Source organism: Podarcis vaucheri, assembly GCF_965113315.1.
Source record: "Podarcis vaucheri genome assembly, chromosome: Z".
NCBI lineage: Eukaryota > Metazoa > Chordata > Lepidosauria > Squamata > Lacertidae > Podarcis > Podarcis vaucheri.
The window spans coordinates 4,892,038-4,912,557 of NC_138758.1; the positions used below are offsets into that span (position 1 = coordinate 4,892,038).

The window sequence follows — 20,520 nt, forward strand, 5'->3', positions numbered from 1 at the left end:
GACGTTGCCTTGGAAACAACCACCAGTGAGTTCAGTGGGGCTTCCAGCTCCAAATAAGCAGAGACTGGCAATCAAGATTGAGACTGGGACTCGGAGCCAACCATCAGCCAACGGAAGGAATATTTTTATTTTGTTTTGACATCAGCCAATGGTTTGGAAAAAGAGCTTCAAAGAAGAGATCCCTTGATGGGACTATCAGGTACCAGAGCACGTGCGCCTTGCTCTCATGAAAAGGGGGGCTGGGCTGGGTCTCCCTCATTCGTCCCCCCACCCTCCAGATTACGAGGCGTGTCTCTCATTGGCTCCCAGATCTCGCTTTTCAATTGGGTGCTTTAAAAAATACACATCACGCGGCTACGCCTTTGCCTCTCTCCCCGCGGACTTCCGCTCTTGCGCAGTGTGCGCGCGAGGAATTCCTCCTCAGCCTTTTGTAGAAAATCATAAAACCATCAACCGAATCCAATAAACAAATAAATAAAAGGACTGAGGTGAATAATATTTCTCTGCGCGTACAGACGGAGAATAAGGAGTGTGCGGGGGGGAGGGGTAACGGTCATTTCCCGCGCATGCGGCGTTCGCTTCTTCCGTAACCGGCGGTTGTGAGGCGGGGCGTGTGTGGAGATGTGACAGGACTTGCGTCGCATGTGGAGCGGGGCGGGGCCGCGCCTGCGCAAGAGCAGCCGTGGTGCGAGCCCGCGCGCAGGCGCCCTGAACGGCTTCGTGCAGTCCGGCGGCTCCGGAGTAGGAGGCGGCGGCGGCATCTGAGGCGCGGCCTAGCTTGTGAGGCGCGTTTTCTACCTCGCCAGCCTGGGCTCCGGCAACAACATGAGTATCGGCGGCTCGGATCGGAACGAGGAGTTCTACCAGCAGCTGCGGCTGCAGGAGCTGTACGGCAAGAAGGACGAGGAAGGCGGCGAGGACCCTTTCACGTACACGGACCCGGCGGACGGGACGCAGTACGAGTGGGATCGCGACAAGAGGGCCTGGTTCCCGAAGGTGAGGGGCGGGGCCTGTGACGTCATGGTACGGCCAGGGAAAGACGCCGCCGCTGTTTCTCTGCTTCTAATTTCATTACGTTTGTATGCCGACTTTCAGCCAAAGATCTCAAGGCGGTTCACAGCACAAAAACACAAAATACATAATATAAAAGCAAGAATCAGAGCAAAGTATGGCGTAGCCTTGCTCTCGTTTATTGCTGCTATTTATACAGTGGCCAAAATGTTCTGAGTGCAGGTTAATAATGATCATGGTTATAATAATAGTAATATTGGTGGCCCGGGCTTGTATGGGGCCTTTTACAGGCTGGCCCAAAGGAGGTGATGGAGCCAATGGTAGCTCGCTGTGACTTGTTTGCAAAACACTTTGAGCATAAAATTGCTTGCATCCACCAAGACTTTGACTCTGCTGTTGCAGCAGATGTATCTCATGGGGTGTCCAGAGCACAGTCTAGTCCTGTTGTTGTTGGATGAGTTTCAGTTGGTAAGGCTTGAGGATGTGGACAAGGTGCGCTGATCAGTCAGGGCAACAACTTGCACTCTGGAGTCTAGACCCTTGCCCCTCTTGGCTGATAAAAACCAGCAGGGAGGGAATAGCTGGGCCAGGGAGGTGATCAATGCCTCTTTAAGAGAGGGGGTGGTCCCTGCCTGTTTGAAAGAAGCAGTGGTAAAACCACTCCTTAAGAAACCTCCCCTGAATTCAGAAAACCTAACTAACTACTGGCCAGTTGCTAATCTTCCTTTCCTGGGCAAGGTTCTAGAGTGAGTAGTCACGGACCAGATCTAGGCGCTTTTGGAAGAAACTGATTTTTCTGGATCAATTTCAACCGGGGTTTAGGCCTGGTTTTGGCACAGAAACTGCTTTGGCCACCCTGTATGATTTCTGTCAAGAGAGAGAGAAGGGATACATGCCCCTGGTAATTGTTCTCAACCTCTGGGCTTTCGATACCATTGACCATGGTATCCTTCTGGAGCGACTCTCCAAACTAGGCGTGTGTGGCAACACTTTGCGGTGGTTCCAATCCTACTTGGATGGCCGTTCCCAGAGGGTGCTACTTGGGGAATGCTTTTCAGCCCTGTGGAACCTTCAGTGTGGGGTTGCACAGGGCTCAATCCTATCCTCCATGTTGTTTAACATCTGCATGAAACCACTGGGTGGGGTTATCCAGAGGTTTGGAGTATTTTTTTGTCAGCAGTATGCTGATGACACTTAGCTCTATTTCTCCTTTACATCTGCAGGTGAGGCAGTGGAAATGCTGGACCAGTGTCTTGCCTCAGTAATGGACTGGATGAGAGCCAACAAACTAAAGCTCAATCCAGATAAGACTAAGGCACTGTTAGTGGGTGGTTCCCCAGACCAGATGACTGGGACATCGCCTGCTATTGATGGGGTTACACTTCCTCTCAAGGAGCAGGTTCGCAGCTTGGGGGTACTCTTTCACCCTTTGATGTTGCTGGAGGCTCAGGTGGCCTCAGTGGTCTGGAGTGCCTTCCATCAGCTTCAGCTGTTGTCTATGCTCTGGTAACTTCAAGGTTAGATTATTGCAATGTGTTATATGTAGGGCTGCCTCAGAAACTTCAGCTAGTGCAGAATTCAGCAGCCAGGTTGCTCAGAGCAAGACGGTTTGAGCATATTAGACCAATCCTGGTCCGACTGCACTGGCTACCAATTAGTTTCCAGGCCCAATTCAAAGTGCTGGTTTTGACCTATAAAGCTTTAAACGGTTCAGGACCACAATACCTCAAGGACTGCCTCTTCCATATGAACCTACCCGGACTCTCAGATCATCTTCTGAGGCCCTCCTTCGTGTGCCTCCTTGAGAGGACTGGAGGGTGGAAGCAGGAGAACAGGGCCTTTTCTGCAGTGACTCCCTGTCTGTGGAATGCTTTCCCCAGGGAGTTTGCCTGGCACTTTCATTATACAGCTTTAGGTGCCAGGCAAAAATGTTCCTTTTTAACCTTTGGTTGAGCGGATTGACATCCAACATCCTGTACCCTTTTAAAATGTGGCTCTTTTTTGGGGGGTGTTATTGGGTCATTGTTCTTATTTTGATTTTATATATTGTAATCTTTTCTGTGAACTGCCCTGAGACCTCTGGGTATAGGGCAGCAAATAAATTTAATAAATAAATAAATAAAATAAACAGCCCAGCAATATCTGCAGAGCCAAAGCCCACCCCCCGCAGCCCCAGGGCCACTTAGAGCTAGGGTACAGTTAAGGAATTATAATCAGAATACAAATAAGTGGTGTTAATGTTAGCCAAGCTTTTTGCTTTGGGGCTGTTCTTAATATTCTCTGAATTGGACTGGTAGTTTTTGCTCTGGTGTGCCTTGCAGTGCAGCAATTCCTCCCTCCCAGGAAATACAAATTGGAGATCTATGTCTTTTACTTACTTTTATTTCATGTGGAAAAATTCCATGTATGCCTGGCCCCCACATTGGCAGAGTTAATTAATGTTTATATGCAAATTTACTTTGGAGTGACCTTTGTCCGTTTTGTTTTTTAGTATGTGAATTATAAAACTTACTTTGAAGAAGAAAAACACTATTTCAAAAAGGTCTTGATTTGCAGTCTATTGACAGTAGTGCATTAATTTCCCTCACAGCTCAGTTGCCACGGCAGCCACTGTGGAGAATTATCTTAATGTTTTAGATTGACATGTGCCCTGTGGATGCGAGCTGAATCAGTGATGTAAAATATTTTCAAAGTTTGTTTTGATGCCATGTAGCTAATAATAATAATTTTATTATTTGTATCCTACCCATCTGTACATGCATTTGTCTTTGAAGACAACACTTTGTGTTTCGTAATTGATTTTAGAATTTTAAGTGAAATTTGTAAAGAGGAAAGTAATAATAATAATAATAATAATAATAATGGAATAGGAATATAAGAAGAGCCTGCTGCATCAGGCCAATGACCCTTATAAATCCAGCATCCTGTACCCACAGTGCCCAACCGGATGCCCCAGTGGGAAACCCTCAAGTGGGGCCCCAGCACAACAGCCCTCTTATCTCCTACTGTGGTTTCCAGCAACTGGGTATTGAGAAGCCTTTCTGCCTCCCAACTGTGGTGGCAGAGTATATCCTTTGTGGCTGGTGGCCATAATGATAGCATTACTGTCCACAAATCCTCTTTTAAAGCTTGTTCCATAAAGTGAGTTCCATAGTTTTAAGGAAGTGCTGTGTGAAGACTTTATCTGTGCTGAATTTTCCAAGAGGAAGGTGGGTGAGTGAAGCTCTTGGGGCTCTCCTACTATGCGTATTAATATGAGTACAATAGTGTAACTCCAAAGTATCTCCTAAAAAGATCAACATTAACAAATGAAACTAAATCGGGGAAATACGGTATTTTTCGCTCTATAACACGCACCCGACCATAACACGCACGCAGTTTTTAGAGGAGGAAGACAAGGAAAAAAATATTCTAAACGAAACAGTGGATGTATGATTTTTGTGGTTCATGCTGTGGCCACAGACATGTGATCTGACAGTGAGTTTCGAGTAGCCCAATGCAAAAATCCTGAGGATCCATATGGATCCATGCTTTGTAACCACGTTTTTGCACCACTGCGGCCCCAGGCAACAGTGGGTGCGTGATTTTTTTGGTGCAAGATGTAGCCATGGACATGCTATGTGATCTGATGGTGAATTTGGGGTGACCCAGTGCAAAACTCCTGAGGATCCATGTGGATCCGTGCTTTGTAACCACGTTTTAAGTGGGGAGGGAAGGAAAAGCACTCAAGGGACAAGGAGCGTGCGGGGGGGGGGGGTGGAGAAGGATGCTGCTAATAATGAAGAAGAGGGGTATAAGGGGAGAAGGCTCCTCTCCTCTCCCGCTTTGCTCCTTTAAAGGAAGCAGGCTCTGCTTTTCTCCCTCCTCCCCGCTCATCCCCGGCTTAGCGAGCTGAAAAACTTTGCTGCTATTTAGCGAGCTGAGTGGGGAGGAGAGAGGGACAGAGAGCCTGCTTGCTTTAAAGGAACTAACCGGACAAGAGCCGCTTACACTTGTGTAAGCGGCTCCTCTCCTCTCCCGCTTTGCTCCTTTAAAGACGTAGGCTCTCTGTCCCTCTCTCCTCGCCACTCAGCGGCTCTTCTCCCGCTTTGCTGTTTCAAAGCGAGCCATGGAGGAGGGAAGGAAGGGGAACCATGGATCCTCTGCTCACGACTGCAGCAGATCCCCCCCGCCACCCGTAGGCATTCCCTCCATAGCACGCACAGACATTTCCCCTTACTTTCTAGGAGGAAAAAAGTGAGTGTTATGGTGCAAAAAATACGGTACTTTTTAATGTTCATTTGATAAAGTAACCTATAAGGAAACACTATTGCATTATGCTAGGGGTGGCTAATCTTTGGCTTTCCAGATGGTAACTGAATTTTAATTCCCATCAACCCCAAGTAGCATGGCCAGTGCTCAGGGATGAGGAGAGCAGGAGTCCAGCAGTATCTGGAAGGCAACAAGTTAGCCACCTCTGTATTAAACAATGCCATACCCTTTTGAATTTTGTAAGGGGTTGTCCTTATAAGTTTTATAAATAGATAAAATTATAATGAAAAAAAATGCTACAAAGAACAATTTAGAAGGAATAAAAAGATGGCATTGCATCAGTGTCATATTTTGTTTCAGATACGGTGAAGTACCTGCAAAGAATTGCACAGGTCAGACATAATTTCTCTTCCACCCCCCTTCCCCATTTCCAGTTTCTTGGGAGAGAAACTGTTATTCACTTTATACTTGTGCTCCTGTGCTCAGCCAAAAGTTGGGTGGGGAGCTCATCATCCTTGTCCAATAGGGGATGTACACTTGCCACAGTGAACAGGCCTGTAGATCCCTTCTTAGGGTAGTTCACTGTTACATTGGAAAGTTAAAAACAACATATAGTAACAAAAAGGTAAAGAGCTCTTTCCCTTTCTTAACACCAAGCAGTAGTCTAGGTGAAGAGATTTTTTATTTATCCAGACTTTCTAGCTTTTTTTTGAAATCCTGGCTGTAAATTATTTTATGCTGCCTCTGTGCAAGGAGGTTACTTACTTTTTTAAAAAGCTGTTATTGTACAGGGTGAGTCCTTTAAAAGAGGCCCCATGGATACAGAGTACACATGTTCCACGGGACCTCTTTTCAAAGACTCATCCCGTATAAAGCACATTCTATATTTTTCTGTTTGCTGCCTCGGGAATGCTTATTAATAGGTTGTCAAATGTTGTTCATTCAGGATAAATATAAATCATTAGGGACTTAATCTCTTAGAGAGCTGTTTCCTAGTTTCCTAGTTCTGCTGGATCTCTCAGCGGCATTTGATACCATCGACCATAACATCCTTCTGGACCGTCTTGAGGGGCTGGGAGTACTGTCATACGGTGGTTCCACTCCTTCCTCCTGGGCCGTGTTCAGAAAGTGGTGGTGGGGATGAGTGTTCAGACCCCTGGGCTCTCACTTGTGGGGTGCCTCAGGGTTCTGTCCTCTCCCCCATGCTTTTCAACATCTACATGCAGCCGCTGGGAGAGATCATCAGGGGGTTTGGGCTGGGTGTTCATTAGTATGCAGATGATACCCAGCTCTACCTCTCTTTCAAATCCGAACCAGTGAAGGCGGTGACGGTTCTGTGTGAGTGTCTGGAGGCGGTTGGAGGATGGATGGCGGCAAACAGATTGAGATTGAATCCTGACAAGACAGAAGTACTGTTTCTGGGGGACAGGAGGCGGGCAGGTGTGGAGGATTCCCTGGTCCTGAATGGGGTAACTGTGCCCCTGAAGGACCAGGTGCGCAGCCTGGGAGTCATTTTGGACTCACAGCTGTCCATGGAGGCACAGGTTAAATCCGTGTCCAGGGCAGCTGTGTACCAGCTCCATCTGGTACGTAGGCTGAGACCCTATCTGCCCGCGGACTGCCTCGCCAGATTGGTGCATGCTCTGGTTATCTCCCGCTTGGACTGCTGCAATGCGCTCTACGTGGGGCTACCTTTGAAGGTGACCCAGAAACTACAACTAATCCAGAACGCAGCAGCCAGACTGGTGACTGGGAGTGGCCACCGAGACCATATAACACCAGTCTTGAAAGACCTACATTGGCTCCCAGTACGTTTCCGAGCACAATTCAAAGTGTTGGTGCTGACCTTTAAAGCCCTAAACGGCCTCAGTCCAGTTTACCTGAAGGAGCGTCTCCACCCCCATCGTTCTACCCGGACACTGAGGTCCAGCACCGAGGGCCTTTTGGCGGTTCCCTCACTGCGAGAAGTCAAGTTACAGGGAACCAGGCAGAGGGCCTTCTCGGTAGTGGCGCCCTCCCTGTGGAATGCCCTCCCACCAGATGTCAAAGAGAACAACAACTACCAGACTTTTAGAAGACATCTGAAGGCAGCCCTATTTAGGGAAGCTTTTAATGTTTGATGTATCACAGTATTTTAATATTCTTTTGGAAGCCGCCCAGAGTGGCTGGGGAAACCCAGCCAGATGGGCGGGGTATAAATAATAAATTATTATTATTATTATTATTATTATTATTATTATTATTATTGATATGCAAAGCTGTTGTGGTTCACAAAATGACTTGTACTGATGTACCTATAGCAGCATCCTTATACCTTGTATACCAGCTGGCTGGGACTGATGGCAACTGTTGTGAGAAACAGCTGGAGAGCACCATGTTGGGGAAGGCTGTTATAAAAGATGCATGTTTGTCCTCCTATACTGTCATTTGCAGTTCCATTATGAAAGGCCTCTGCCCCATAATTTAAAAAATAGAACATGATCATCATGATTTGTTTCAGTGTTTAGATTGGTACATTTATCACATGTAGTAGCTCTGGGGAGCAGGTGGCGCTGTGATCTAAACCACTGAACCTCTTGGGCTTCCCAATTGCAAGGTCGACAGTTTGAATCCACATGCCAGGGTGATCTGCCGTTGCTGTGTCCCAGCTCCTGCCAATGTAGCAGTTCAAAAGCATGCCAGTGCAAGTAGATAAATAGGTACCACTGTGGCATGAAGGGAAATGGCATTTCCACGTGCTCTGGCACTCGTCACAGTGTCCTGTTGCACCAGAAGCTGTTTAATCATGCTGGCCACATGACCTGGAAAAACTGTCTGCAGCCAATCACCAGCTCCCTCAGCCTGAAAGCGGAGATGAGCGCTGCACACCATAGTCAAATTTGACAGGACTTAACCATCCAAGGGTCCTTTACTTTTACCTTTACCTAGTAGCTCAGACGGAATTCCTTATCTGTCTCTACTCTGAATTCTCTTTTAGGTTACTGAAGATTTCCTGGCAACATATCATGCTAACTATGGCTTCCCCACTGAAAGTTCAGATAATTCATCTGCATCTCTTACAAAGACTGAATCTAAAACTCCTAAAGATTCAAAGAATATCAAGATCCAGCAGCCAACAGATCCAAAAGCATCTCAGGCAACAGATCTTAAACAAAGAGGAGAGAAAAGAAAACCTGATGCAGGCAAGGGGCCCCGTTGTGCATGACTTAGAAGTAGTCTGCTGCTCAAGAAGAAATGTCTGTTTCTGTGGAGTTGAGCATTTAACAGCTTCAGTGGCAATGTTGCATGCATCTTCATACTGAAAGATCTCATTACCATTCAGAAAGACTACTTAATCTCTTCTGAAAGTCTAAATTTTAAAGAATCAAATGACAGGCAACTTTTAATGATTTGTGATCTTTGGTAAAGCTGCATAAATGTGAATATAGGAAACTGCCTTAGGTCATGTCAGACCGTTTGTCTGTCTAGCCCAATAGTGTCAGCTCTGATTGGCAGCAGTTCTCTATGGTCTCATGTGAATTTCTGTGGTCTCATGTGCTGGTTTAGAACTGCAACATAACTAATCTAATCATGATCTGCTCCTTAGGATGGTTTCATGTTGAAGAACAGAGAAACACAAATGTATATGTGACAGGTAAGAAAAAAAAACCCTTGGCATTTGCAGATTGCTGAAGCTGCATTGGGAAGCCTTATGGTTGAAAGTCAAACCTTATGGTTAGGAAGACAGATGTATCTGAATATACTTTAAAAATATATTATTTTACTTTGGATTGCATAAAAGCTTTGCAGTGGAGCAAAACCTTTATGGAAGTTGAAGAAGAGAAAAATGATGGAATTTTATTCAGGATTTTAATACAGTTTAGCTAGCTGGAATATAGGAAATAAAATAAAATAAAATAATAAAACAAAACAAAACAATACCACCAGGGAAATTGTAGGTGGGTAACGCTAACAACAAAATAACCTATTAAAAACTGGGTTCTGTGCGTATATTTGAGAAACACGTAACAGAAATTATTACGCAGAAGTTATTTATGCTGAAATGTGTGAATTTTTTGCCAGCCTCCTACCTTCTCCATTGCTTTTCTGCTTAACTATAATTGAGAGCCACACTTTGTCCATCTAGTGGTGATGTGGATACTACTGACTCTTAGGCAAGTGGGACCTGCAACTGCTAACAAATCCCCTTTAGGCAAGCTCATTCCATCCAAGTTAGAAAGCTGTCTTATAGCAAGTCAGGCCATTGGTCCATCCAACAGAAAAATGCCTACGCTGCCAGTGGCCCTCTAGGTTTCTGAAGAGCCTTTCCAGCCCTTTCTGGGGATGCCAGGGGTTGAATCTGGGACTTTCTGCATACAAAGCATGTGAATTATGACCCCTTTCTGTTGTTCAACACTTGCAAAGTGCTTACAATTTTCCAAGTACTGTACAGATATTAAAAGTTAAGAAAGTTGCTGCCTGCAGGCTTACAATCTGACATATTTCTGTTGAAATACAAAAAGTATATACGTTAATGAAATGGGGAAATAAAAGGAAATTAGGCGTGGAACAGCTATACTTTAGCAGCTGTTGAATGGGACCAGATTGATCTCTCTCTTGCTCCAGATCTCTTGGTGGGTAGCAGAAGCCAGAGTGTGTCTCTCTTCAGCTCTGCATCCCTGATGCAGTTCTCCAGCTTACGTCAGTTGTCCATAAAACCCTTTTTGTGGCACTGAAACACGAGGACTGTGACTCCTTTCCTTCCTAGTACCCCCTCCTGCAACTTCTGCTCCTGTCCTGTCTGCTCCTGAACATGCCAAAGCAGAGTTGATGTTTGAAGTTCCAGATGCTTTCCATGGATTCATTCTGGAAGGCTCCTCTGGGTCAGGACTATCAGATTTCAACTCTGGAAAAGGGAGGGAGAGTGAGCTGTGCTTTATACCGCAAGAAATACCTGCTTTCATTAAAACAATTCACTGCGTGGCACATACTTTGGGATCTTCCACTGTGTTCTTAAGTCCAAAAGCCAGGAGATAATGCCAGAAAGCGTGTGAGTAGGGAAGACTAAAGGTATATTGAAGAACACCAGGAACCTTGTGATAAGTTAGAATCCTCTATTTGATTCTTCTGTATAAATTGATTTTGTGAAGTTGGCAGGTGTATTTCTTGCAATTGTTTAAATTTATTTCCACAGGTTTGCCACCAGACATTACAAAAGATGAGTTTGTGCAGGTTATGTCAAAATGTGGTATTGTTATGCGTGATCCACAAACAGAGGAGCCTAAAATTAAACTTTACAAAGACAAAGAAGGAAATCTTAAAGGAGATGGGCTCTGCTGCTACTTAAAGGTTAGTTGTATGCTTCAGTTATACTTTCACAATGATGCTTTCAGCCTTTCACTTGTCTCTTTGTTACTTTGAATTTTATTTTTATTTTGAGCAGTCACTGGGACTTCAAGGTAGCTTATTATGGTAATTTTTTTTGTAAGTTTTACCTCTTCACAAGCCAGACTTTGTTGTTTAGATGGCAGGTAAGAGTCCTTCCACCTAAGTCTGAATTACCTCTTCTAATTTTTTGTTTTTATTTTTAATAATAGAGAGAATCTGTTGAATTAGCATTAAAACTATTGGATGAAAATGAAATTAGAGGCTACAAATTGCATGTGGAAGTTGCACAGTTTCAACCAAAGGGGGAGTACGATGCCAGCAAGAAGAAAAAGAAATGCAAGGACTACAAGAAGAAGCTGTCTCAACAACAAAAGTGTGTAGTCATTTCTGTAAATAAAATTGGCTTTTACATTACTGGGATGAAATATACAGGCTAAAACCTGAAATCTAAAAATATGTCATTCATTTAAACCAGTGAAACAAAGTTTCTAAACTGTCTGGCACACCTTGCAGTTGGCTGTTATACCTTTTATGATTTCTAAACTTCAGGATATTTTGTTGATACTGAGTGTGCTGTCGTTTAAAGCTATGTCCACACTTATTTTTGTATTAAGTAGAGTAAGCCTGCAGCTATACATGCTTGGCAAAAAAAGAAAGAAGAATTGTAAAAATGAAAAGGGAGGTAGATGTCAGGGGGAAAATACTTTGACAGTTGCACCTGGCCTTGCATCCGTGATATTGGCTTTAGATCTCCAGAATGTAACCTCCATGTAAGTTGAGGGCTTACTCTAGTGGTGTGACATTTTTACCACAGTTTTTTTTTTACAGCAGCTGCCTGATACCTTTATCTCAAAAGCTGCTCCAAATTTCACAAGGGACTAGCTTCAAACTAAATATATACTGCTGGTGCTGAGTTCAGTGGGGCTTAGCCCGAGGTAAGTGAGTATGGGATTGCAGCCTTCTTTAAATTGCCAGAGACTTAAATCAGGTGGTTTTCCAATAGTTTTTCAGATTCAGATTGCTAGCTTCATTATGTGTTATGAAATAACTGCCGGTGCTGAGACCTTGATTTAGGAAGTATCAAATTTAATGGTTTTCCCCCAACAAACTCTTATAGAAACTGAAGAGATCAGCCCCAACCCCTTACTATTGCTTCATTTCATTAGACTGCTGGATTGGAGACCGGAGAAGAAAGATGGCAGTGTTCGAATGCGGCACGAGCGTGTTATCATTATCAGGAATATGTTCCACCCAAGCGATTTTGAGGTAGGGAAGCACATCACACGCCCCCCTTTTTTAATGTAAGGCACAAAAGCTGGGAATGGCAAGTGCAGGTAGTCATGCTAGGAAAAGAATCTAAACTGAAACTGCAGCATGCCTTTTAGGACCAACTAATAATAATAATAATAATAATAATAATAATAATAATAATTTTTATTTATACCCTGCCCTCCTCAGCCAAGGCCAGGCTCAGGGCAGCTAACAAGCAATAATAAAAACAAGTTGAATGAATACAACTTAAAAACAAGATTAAAAGATAACAATTAAAATATTGAAACATTAAAATACAGTGGTACCTCGCAAGACGAATGCCTCGCAAGACAAAAAACTCACAAGACGAAAGGGTTTTTTGTTTTTTGAGTTGCTTCGCAAGACAGAAACGTCTTGCAAGTTTGTTTCCTTTTTCTTAACACCGTTAATACAGTTGTGACTTCGAGGAGCAACTAATAGAACGCGGTGTGGTAGCCTTTTTTGAGGTTTTAAAAGACTTTGGTGATTTTTGAAGCTTTTCCAAAACTTTCCCAACACCGTGCTTCGCAAGACGAAAAAAATCACAAGACGACAAAACTCGCGAAACGAGTTAATTTCGTCTTGCGAGGCACCACTGTATTAAAATGCAGCCTCATCATAGGAGGAGAAAGGAAAAAGAAAAAAGAAAGGGGGAGGGAATCAAATTGGCTCCAAGCCAAAGGCCAGGCGGAACAACTCTGTCTTACAGGCCCTGCGGAAAGAAATCAGATCCTGCAGGGCCCTGGTCTCATGAGGCAGAGCGTTCCACCAGGCGGAGCCAGAGTTGAAAAGGCCGTGGCTCTGGTTGAAGCTAATCTAACTTCCTTAGGGCCCGGGACCTGGGGCATACTGGGAGAGGCGGTCCCGTAGGAACGAGGGTCTTAGGCCGTGAAAAAGATACATGATAGGTATCTGAAGAAGTATGCATGCACACAAAAGCTTATACAGTGGTACCTCGCAAGACGAATGCCTCGCAAGACGAAAAACGAGCAAGACGAAAGAGTTTTCCGTTTTTTGAGTCGTTCCGCAAGACGAATTTCCCTATTAGCTTGCTTCGCAAGATGAAACGTCTTGCGACTTCTTGCGAGTTTGTTTCCTTTTTCTTAAAGCCTCTAAGCCGTTAATAGCCGCTAAGCCGCTAATAGCCGCTAAGCCGCTAATAGCCGTGCTTAGCAAGACGAAAAAACCGCAAGACGAAGAGACTCGCGGAATAGATTAATTTCGTCTTGCGAGGCCACCACTGTATTTAGAACAAACTTAGTTGGTCTCTAAGGTGCTACTGGACTATTTTAAAAAAATTTATTTTGACTGTGTCAGTCCAACATGGCTACCTGCCTGAATTTAAAGATGTGGTTCTTTTAATTCTAAGAAAATATTGTAAAAGGATATTTTATTTCATGTATACTTTGTTCATTTATACCACTTGTTCTTTTTCACATGGGCAACACAGTAGCCCTGCTAAGATTCCATTAATGTTGACCAGGAGCATTCTGTCCTGTAAGGAAGACGTTTTTCTTTTGGAGTTATGCTTTGAGCATCAGATGAATATGAAACCCAATTTCAATAATACTCATTAGACAGTTTGGCCAGGATTGGCTTAGTGTCTCAGGATGGTATAGCCAGTATGTGGAAATTCTTGTTTCTGAAGCAATGTTGGAAAATGCTTTTAAGACGTAATCTTGTAACTGGATCTTTTTGCAGGAAGATCCTTTAGTGCTAAATGAGATAAGAGAAGATCTTCGGACAGAATGTGAAAAGTTTGGACAAGTAAAGAAAGTCATTCTATTTGACGTAGGTAATTTTACATGATCGTAGTTGTTAGCTGTATGTAGCAGATACTTAAATTGTATTCAGTGTTAAATATTTTGCTTTTTTTTGAGAAACTGTTTTAGAAGAAGTTTAGATTAACTGCCAGATACGTTTAAAGTTTCTTGGATTTAAAATGCTTCACTTTATTAATAAATAGCCCCCATCCTCCTGAGGAGCTCAGAGTGGTATTCCTCTGTCTTCTTCCTCTCCTCTTGATCCTCACAGCTATCCTGCAAGGTAGGTTAGATTGAGAGATGTGAACTAAGACCACCAAGACACCATTGTGTCTGAACAGGGAACGGATTCTAGGTCTCCCAGGTAGAAAATCTATTATTCCGTCTAGTACACCATACTAAACAGACAGACAGTCAGTGAAGATGGTGCCTCGCAAGAATGTGTTTAAGCAGCTATAGAATTCTGATGTTGATACTGCCATTGTAAGTATATAGGCTGACAAATATTTAAGATATTTAGGAATATGGTGTGATGATAGCCATCTCATAATGTTTTCAGAGTTTCTTTCTTTCTGGAAGTGATTCTCTTGTACCATGGTACTTTTATAGTGTTCTTGCTCTTGAAGTCCCAGTAGTCTTCTGAAATCTGTCATTATGTTTAAGTGTATAAAGGCCTAGATTGGATTTGATAGCCTCTGGCTCTCTTTTGTTTTTATAGAGGCACCCAGATGGTGTTGCTTCTGTGTCATTTAAAGAAGCAGAAGAAGGAGATGTCTGCAAACAGGCACTCAACGGGCGATGGTTTGGTGGACGTCAGCTCTCTGTGGAGACATGGGATGGTGTAACAGATTATCAGGTGTGTCTCTAACAACAACAACAACAACAACAACAACAACAACAACAACAACAACAACAACAACTTATTATTTATATCCTGCCCATCTGGCTGGGTTTCCCCAGCCACTCTGGGCGGCTTCCAACAAAACACTAAAATACAATAACCTATTAAACATTAAAAGCTTCCCTAAACAGGGCTTTTAGCTGTTTGAGAGATATTTGAAGCTATGTCTGTATATGATGCATTACATAGAGGCTGCTTTCAGGAATCCTACTGTAGGTTAGAAACCAACACATCCCCTGTGGCCGGCTAGCCAAGGGTGAAAGCTCTGGATCTCAGGCATTCATAATCACAACGGAGAATTGGAAATTTGAGTACTTTATATTTTCCAAGTACTTTCTCACTTTAAGTTTTGCTCTGCAGTCATGATTCCAATAAGAATTTTGGTTCCCTTCCCCCGCGGGAATGAGCCCCTTTTTGAAGTGGTGTAGCAAAGCATGTCCCTTTTAACCCATAACAAAAAAAAGTCACCTTAAATTTAGCCTGTGGCATAACATGCTGTTACATTCTCCCCTCATCCCCGGGGCCCGTCCAGCTTATTACTATTAATGCAGAGCTTTCCATATACATGTTGCTTTACAAAGAATGAAAAGATTCTCATGGTGGTGTATAATTCAGGAAACAATAGAAGGGAGACAACAGAGGGGACATAGGAGGAAATGATTATAGATCACTGCAAGTCCCTTTGGGTTTGGTGCAGCTTACTTATTAGCAAAGATGTATAGGAACATTCTTTAGTTCCACAAATCCCATTTATTTCAATGGAATTAACTAAGGAATTATTAACTTTTCAAGTTGATTTGAGTGGGGCCAGTGTAATTCACAGCACAGATCTATTCACAAGGAAGTCCCTTTGAGCTCAACAGCACTTATTCTTAGACGAGTGTATCCAGGAATGCAATCTAAATTGAGTTGGATCCCAATTCATCATTTTGAAATTTTATTAATTTGTTTTTGTTTGTTTAGTTTACCGTTTTTAATACCATCATACAGAAGATTATTAGACATCTTAAACTGAGACTAGGATGGGTACAGATATTTATTCTGTGAACTTGAGATGAAGTGTGGTATATAAATGTAATAAATAAGAGTTTTAAAAATCTGGTCGGTCTTATAGATCATACATTTTATGTGATACTCACCTGAATTTAGATCTGATATTTAAAGCATTGTATACAGAAGACACTGAAACCTAGGTCTGTCTCACACTTAAATCCACTTAGGCTTTCAGCAGCCTTAAGTCTTCTTGTACTGTTTGTTCATAAGAGTTTTATGTGTGTGTGTTTTTAGTGCAGTTAATTTACTTTAGGTTTGAGGGGCATTCCTGCAATATAAATGTAATACTTAACATAGGTTTTGGTTAGGTTTTTGAAGCTTTGATTATTAAGTCACAAGCAAAAAGCTCCCCCACCCCCTTTTTGGCACAAAACATTTACATTTACTTTCATATGTGATCGCAGGTCGAGGAGACTTCAAGAGAAAGGGAAGAGAGACTGAAGGGTTGGCAGAAGTTTTTAGGTGATCCAAATACAGAAATGCCGAAAACAGCATCTGATGCAGATTCTTCGGAAACTGGTGTCCAGCTCCCAGAAGGAGTTCAGCCATCTAAAGATAATAGTGCATCTGAGGGTGGCCCAAAGGGTGAAGCAGCTGAGAGAGGAGATAATGGCGAGAGTACCAACGAAGATGTCACAGCATCCACAGACAGCAGCGTTGCAGGCAGTGACGAGGAAGCAGAGACCTAACGTCTTTAACTCATTTGTAAAAGCATGTATGTAGGGTAACCTTTAGACCTCTGTTATGCTGTGCTTCGAAGCAACTGCAGGCAGCATTCAAATGAATATATATGCATTACCCTGTTAAGATATCATCAGCGTGTTTTTGAAGTGTTTTATTAATAGCAGCATTTAATGATCATCTGCTGCTGCTGTCCAAGCTGTGTGTATGTGTCCATAAGTTGCCAAGAGCCTGCTGAACTGACCAACTGTCTTACATTATACCTTTGCTTGTAAGTGTTCAAAGTCCATCACTGTAAGCAGGTACAGACTTGCAGTTCCTATTAACTACACAATGACCTTTAGAATTACAGAGGTATGAAGGCTTTTAATTTTTTTTCTCCCAATTTCCTAAATGCCCCAATCTTTGGATGATCCAGTACTTTTATGGATGAGCTGGCTTTCCTGATACTATGCACTTTTAAAATAACAGATCACTGAGAATACATTACAGTATTGGCACCCTGTACATGTAGCTGGGGAGTGGAAAAAATAATTATCACCCGCAATTAATAAAGATAAATGTTCTGAAAGTACTCTCCTGGGATGCAAAGTTTTAGATGACTGAAGTTCTCCTTTCATTTTAATTCATTTTAAATCCTGATGAGATTAGATGACAAATAGGAAAAATGTGTAAATAAGCCTAACTGATCTCTGTTTTTAATTTTTTGAGGATAAATTCATATTGGAAACAAAGCGAGAGCTTGTGTGGTGGAAGTGTGATTCTTTTCTTCATCTTACTGTGTTCAATTGTAGTTTGGTTTCAGGCATTTGTCAAGGGTGATGAGCATATAGAGCCTGTTTTTTGGTATACTTGGTTTTACTACAGGAGACTACAAGCAAAATTGTTTTGCGATTCCCTCTCAAAATTGTTGCTCAGATTTTAAAACACAGATGTTTGTTTATAGATGCAAACCATTCAGAACTAGCAAACATTTGTGTTTTGGTTTTAAATGTACCTGGCTTCCAAATGTTGTATATAAAATTATTTTCCAATATCATTTTTAACAAGATCTATCAAATCAACTGCACTAAAAACCACCAAACTGTTACTGTTTTTAAGCTCAATTCAGACATAATGAGGAACCATGAATTTCTGTGATGAGAATGAGCAGCAGTGGGCGTCTTCCTCTTAATGTTTAGCATACCTGTTTTGTATTTGGGAATATGGGATTATGTTTTAAAAAAATTAAAGAGAGATTAAATTTGCATCACATTTGGACTGTTTGCTTGCTTGAACTTGCTGCCAACAGATGAAAAAGCATTTCCATATGAAAACTAGGAATCTGAGTGAACAATGAGTGTTCATTCTAGTGTTGTCGGGGTTATTTTTAGATACTATCTGTACACCCAGGAACAACAACAACAACAATTTATTTATAGACCGCCCATCTGGCTGGGTTTCCCTAGCCACTCTGGGCGACTCCCAATTGAATATTAAAAACACGATAAATACATCAAACATTAAAAACTTCCCTAAGCAGAGCTGCCTTCAGATGTTTTCTAAAAGTCAGGCAGTTGTTTATTTCCTTGACATCTGATGGGAGTGCGTTCCACAGGGCAGACGCCACTACCAAGAAGGCCCTCTGCCTGGTTCCCTGTAATTTCGCTTCTTGCAGTGAGGGAACTGCCAGAAGGCCCTCAGTGCTGGACCTCAGTGTCCAGGCTGAACGATAGGGGTGGAGACGCTCCTTCAGGTATACTGGACCGAGGCGGTTTAGGGCTTTAAAGGTCAGCACCAGCACTTTGAATTGTGTTTGGAAACGTACTGGTAGCCAATGTAGTCTTTCAAGATGTGGTTTCGGTGGCCGCACCCAGTCACCAGTCTAGCTGCCGCATTCTGGATTAGTTGTAGTTTCTGGATCACCTTCAAAGGTAGCCCCACATAGAGCGCATTGCAGTAGTCCAAGCGGGAGATAACCAGAGCATACACCACTCTGCCGAGACAGTCTGCGGGCAGATAGGGTCTTAGCCTACGTACCAGATGGAGCTGCTAGACAGCTGCCCTGGACACAGAACTGACCTGCGCCTCCATGGACAGCTGTGAGTCCAAAATGACTCCCAGGCTGCACACCTGGTCCTTCAGGGGCACAGTTACCCCATTCAGGACCAGGGAGTCCTCTATTCTTCTTCTTCTTCTTATTATTATTATTGGAACACCCAAAGATTGGGTCATTTAGGAAATTGGGAGCATCTTGATAATAAAAATGAATGTATTGCCTAGAATGCTATTTTTATTCCAATCTATACCGATAGTGGAGCTGGACACTTCAAACAATGGCAAAAGGACATAATCTAAATTTATCTGGCAGGCAGGAAAGCCAAGGATTAAATATAAGTTACTAATGGATGCCAAGGAAAGAGGCAGATTCTATTGCCAGATTTAAAGCTATATTATGAGGCACCCTGCCTCTGCTGGCTACATTAATGGATAACGGTAAATAATTCAGATATATTAGATCTGGAAGGTTATGATAACAGATTTGGATGGCATGCATACCTTTGGTATGGAAAAACAAAAGTACATAAGGAATTCCTGAACCATGTAAGAAAATCAATTTATGCTGTATGGGGAAAATACAAAAATCTTTTAGAAGGTAAAACTCCATGGTGGTTATCACCACTGGAAGCAATATCAGTTAAAAAAACAAACATGGAAGGTGAATGGGCAACTTACAAAGAACTGTTAACCAAAGTAGGAAACCAATTAAAGGTGAAAAAAATTGAGGATATAAGACATTTATTAACAGATTGGTTACAATACCACCAACGATCTGTTTAGGCTGGACAAAGGATTGGGTTTCAGTAAAGAGTTGTCAAGGTTTGAAAAGGATTTGTTGGGAAATAATGAAAAACTATTGTCAAAAATGTATAAACTGTTGGAATGGGAAACTAAAGATGAAGAGGTAAAAGCAGTAATGATTTATTAGATAAAAGATGTAGGGTACAATATACAACTTGGCTGACTGGGAAAGATTATGGAGGGAGGATTTGAAGTTCACAGCATGCTGTACATTGAAAGAAAGTTATATGAAAATGATGTACCAATGGTATTTGACTCGCACAAGATCAGCGAAAATGTACAAAACCACTACCAACATATGTTGGAAGTACAAAGAGAATGAAGGCATGTTATGCCACATGTGGATGTGCAAAAAGGCTAGAGCATTCTGGGAAATTACATACTGTATAATGAACTGAAAAAAATATTTAAGATAATATTTGTAAAAGAAACACCCTGAAGCTTTTTTAATAGGCATTACAGGAGAAGAAATACCAGAGGACTTAAAAAGACTGTTTATGTATGCAACAACAGCTGCAAGAATGCTTTTTGCCCAGAGATGTAATGAAGAGGAAATGCCAACCAAGGAAGAGTGGATAGTGAAGATGATGGACTGCAGAAATGGCGAAAATGACTGGGAAGATCAGACACCCAGATGATTGTAAATTTTAAAAAGAATGGTATAAAATTATAGAGTACATTAAGGAACAATGTAAAAATTGATTTAAAGACGTTAGCAGGATTGATTTAGCACTTAGAATTTTTAATAGGTAAAGGATTAAATAAGGATTTAATTAAAGTTGGATATATGTAATTAAATGCGGTAAAAATTAAAAAGTGTATCTGTGGAAAACCGGGGGGGGGGGAGTCCAGGGGTTCAGCGAATCCCGCAATTGTATAAATATTGTTAAATTTAAGTTTGAATGATGTTAATGATGAAAAACTGAAAATAACTTTTTTAAAGGAAAGGTCATTCAGATTGAAATATTTTTTTGTGTAAGTTTAGTTGTACTAGACTTTATTAACTGACTAGTGTGATAGTTAATTTTAAATAAAATATTTCTGGAATTGAAATGGCTACCCTGTTATGAGAATACAAGTTCTGTGACTCAAGTTTGTGTGTTTTCGGTATAGCACAAATTTACCTTACAATGTTCATTGTTTCAGGTTTGGTCGACGGGCAGAATAAAATCGTTGCAATTCTGATGCAGTATTTCCAACCTAAAATCTTCTGTGGCTAACCGTGGCCTTCTCTGAGGGTGGTCAGCCCCAGAACCAGGTGTATAACCCTGGCAGAGGGGCTTCTGGGCAGGATCAGCCAACCTGCCCAGATACCCAGTCTGCTCACTCCACCTAGAGCAGCGTGAAAGGGACTATCTCTAC

General features: G+C 42.3%; 1 protein-coding gene and 1 long non-coding RNA gene across 2 annotated transcripts; one reads left to right on the top strand and one right to left on the bottom strand.

The window, feature by feature from the left end:
• The first annotated feature begins 702 nt into the window (after positions 1-702).
• On the top strand, positions 703-17,571 carry HTATSF1 (HIV-1 Tat specific factor 1). The gene is made up of 9 exons (XM_082208425.1): positions 703-996; positions 8,240-8,444; positions 8,849-8,896; positions 10,436-10,590; positions 10,839-11,002; positions 11,796-11,895; positions 13,621-13,710; positions 14,401-14,538; positions 16,041-17,571. Exons 1-9 carry the CDS (start codon positions 826-828, stop codon positions 16,323-16,325), a joined length of 1,356 nt encoding a protein of 451 aa, XP_082064551.1. The 5' UTR covers positions 703-825; the 3' UTR covers positions 16,326-17,571.
• On the bottom strand, positions 17,170-20,309 carry LOC309524060. The gene is made up of 2 exons (XR_014215769.1): positions 18,856-20,309; positions 17,170-18,599 (listed from the first exon to the last, which is right to left on the bottom strand). It is a non-coding gene; the product is annotated as an uncharacterized lncRNA (long non-coding RNA).
• Positions 20,310-20,520: the final 211 nt, after the last annotated feature.

Bases quoted from the DNA above. Each gene is read 5' to 3' on its own strand.
- HTATSF1 (XM_082208425.1), top strand. From the start codon at position 826: ATGAGTATCGGCGGCTCGGATCGGAACGAGGAGTTCTACCAGCAGCTG. The intron at 10,591-10,838 runs GTTAGTTGTATG...TTTTAATAATAG, and splicing joins GGCTCTGCTGCTACTTAAAG to AGAGAATCTGTTGAATTAGC. The intron at 13,711-14,400 runs GTAGGTAATTTT...TTGTTTTTATAG, and splicing joins AGAAAGTCATTCTATTTGAC to AGGCACCCAGATGGTGTTGC.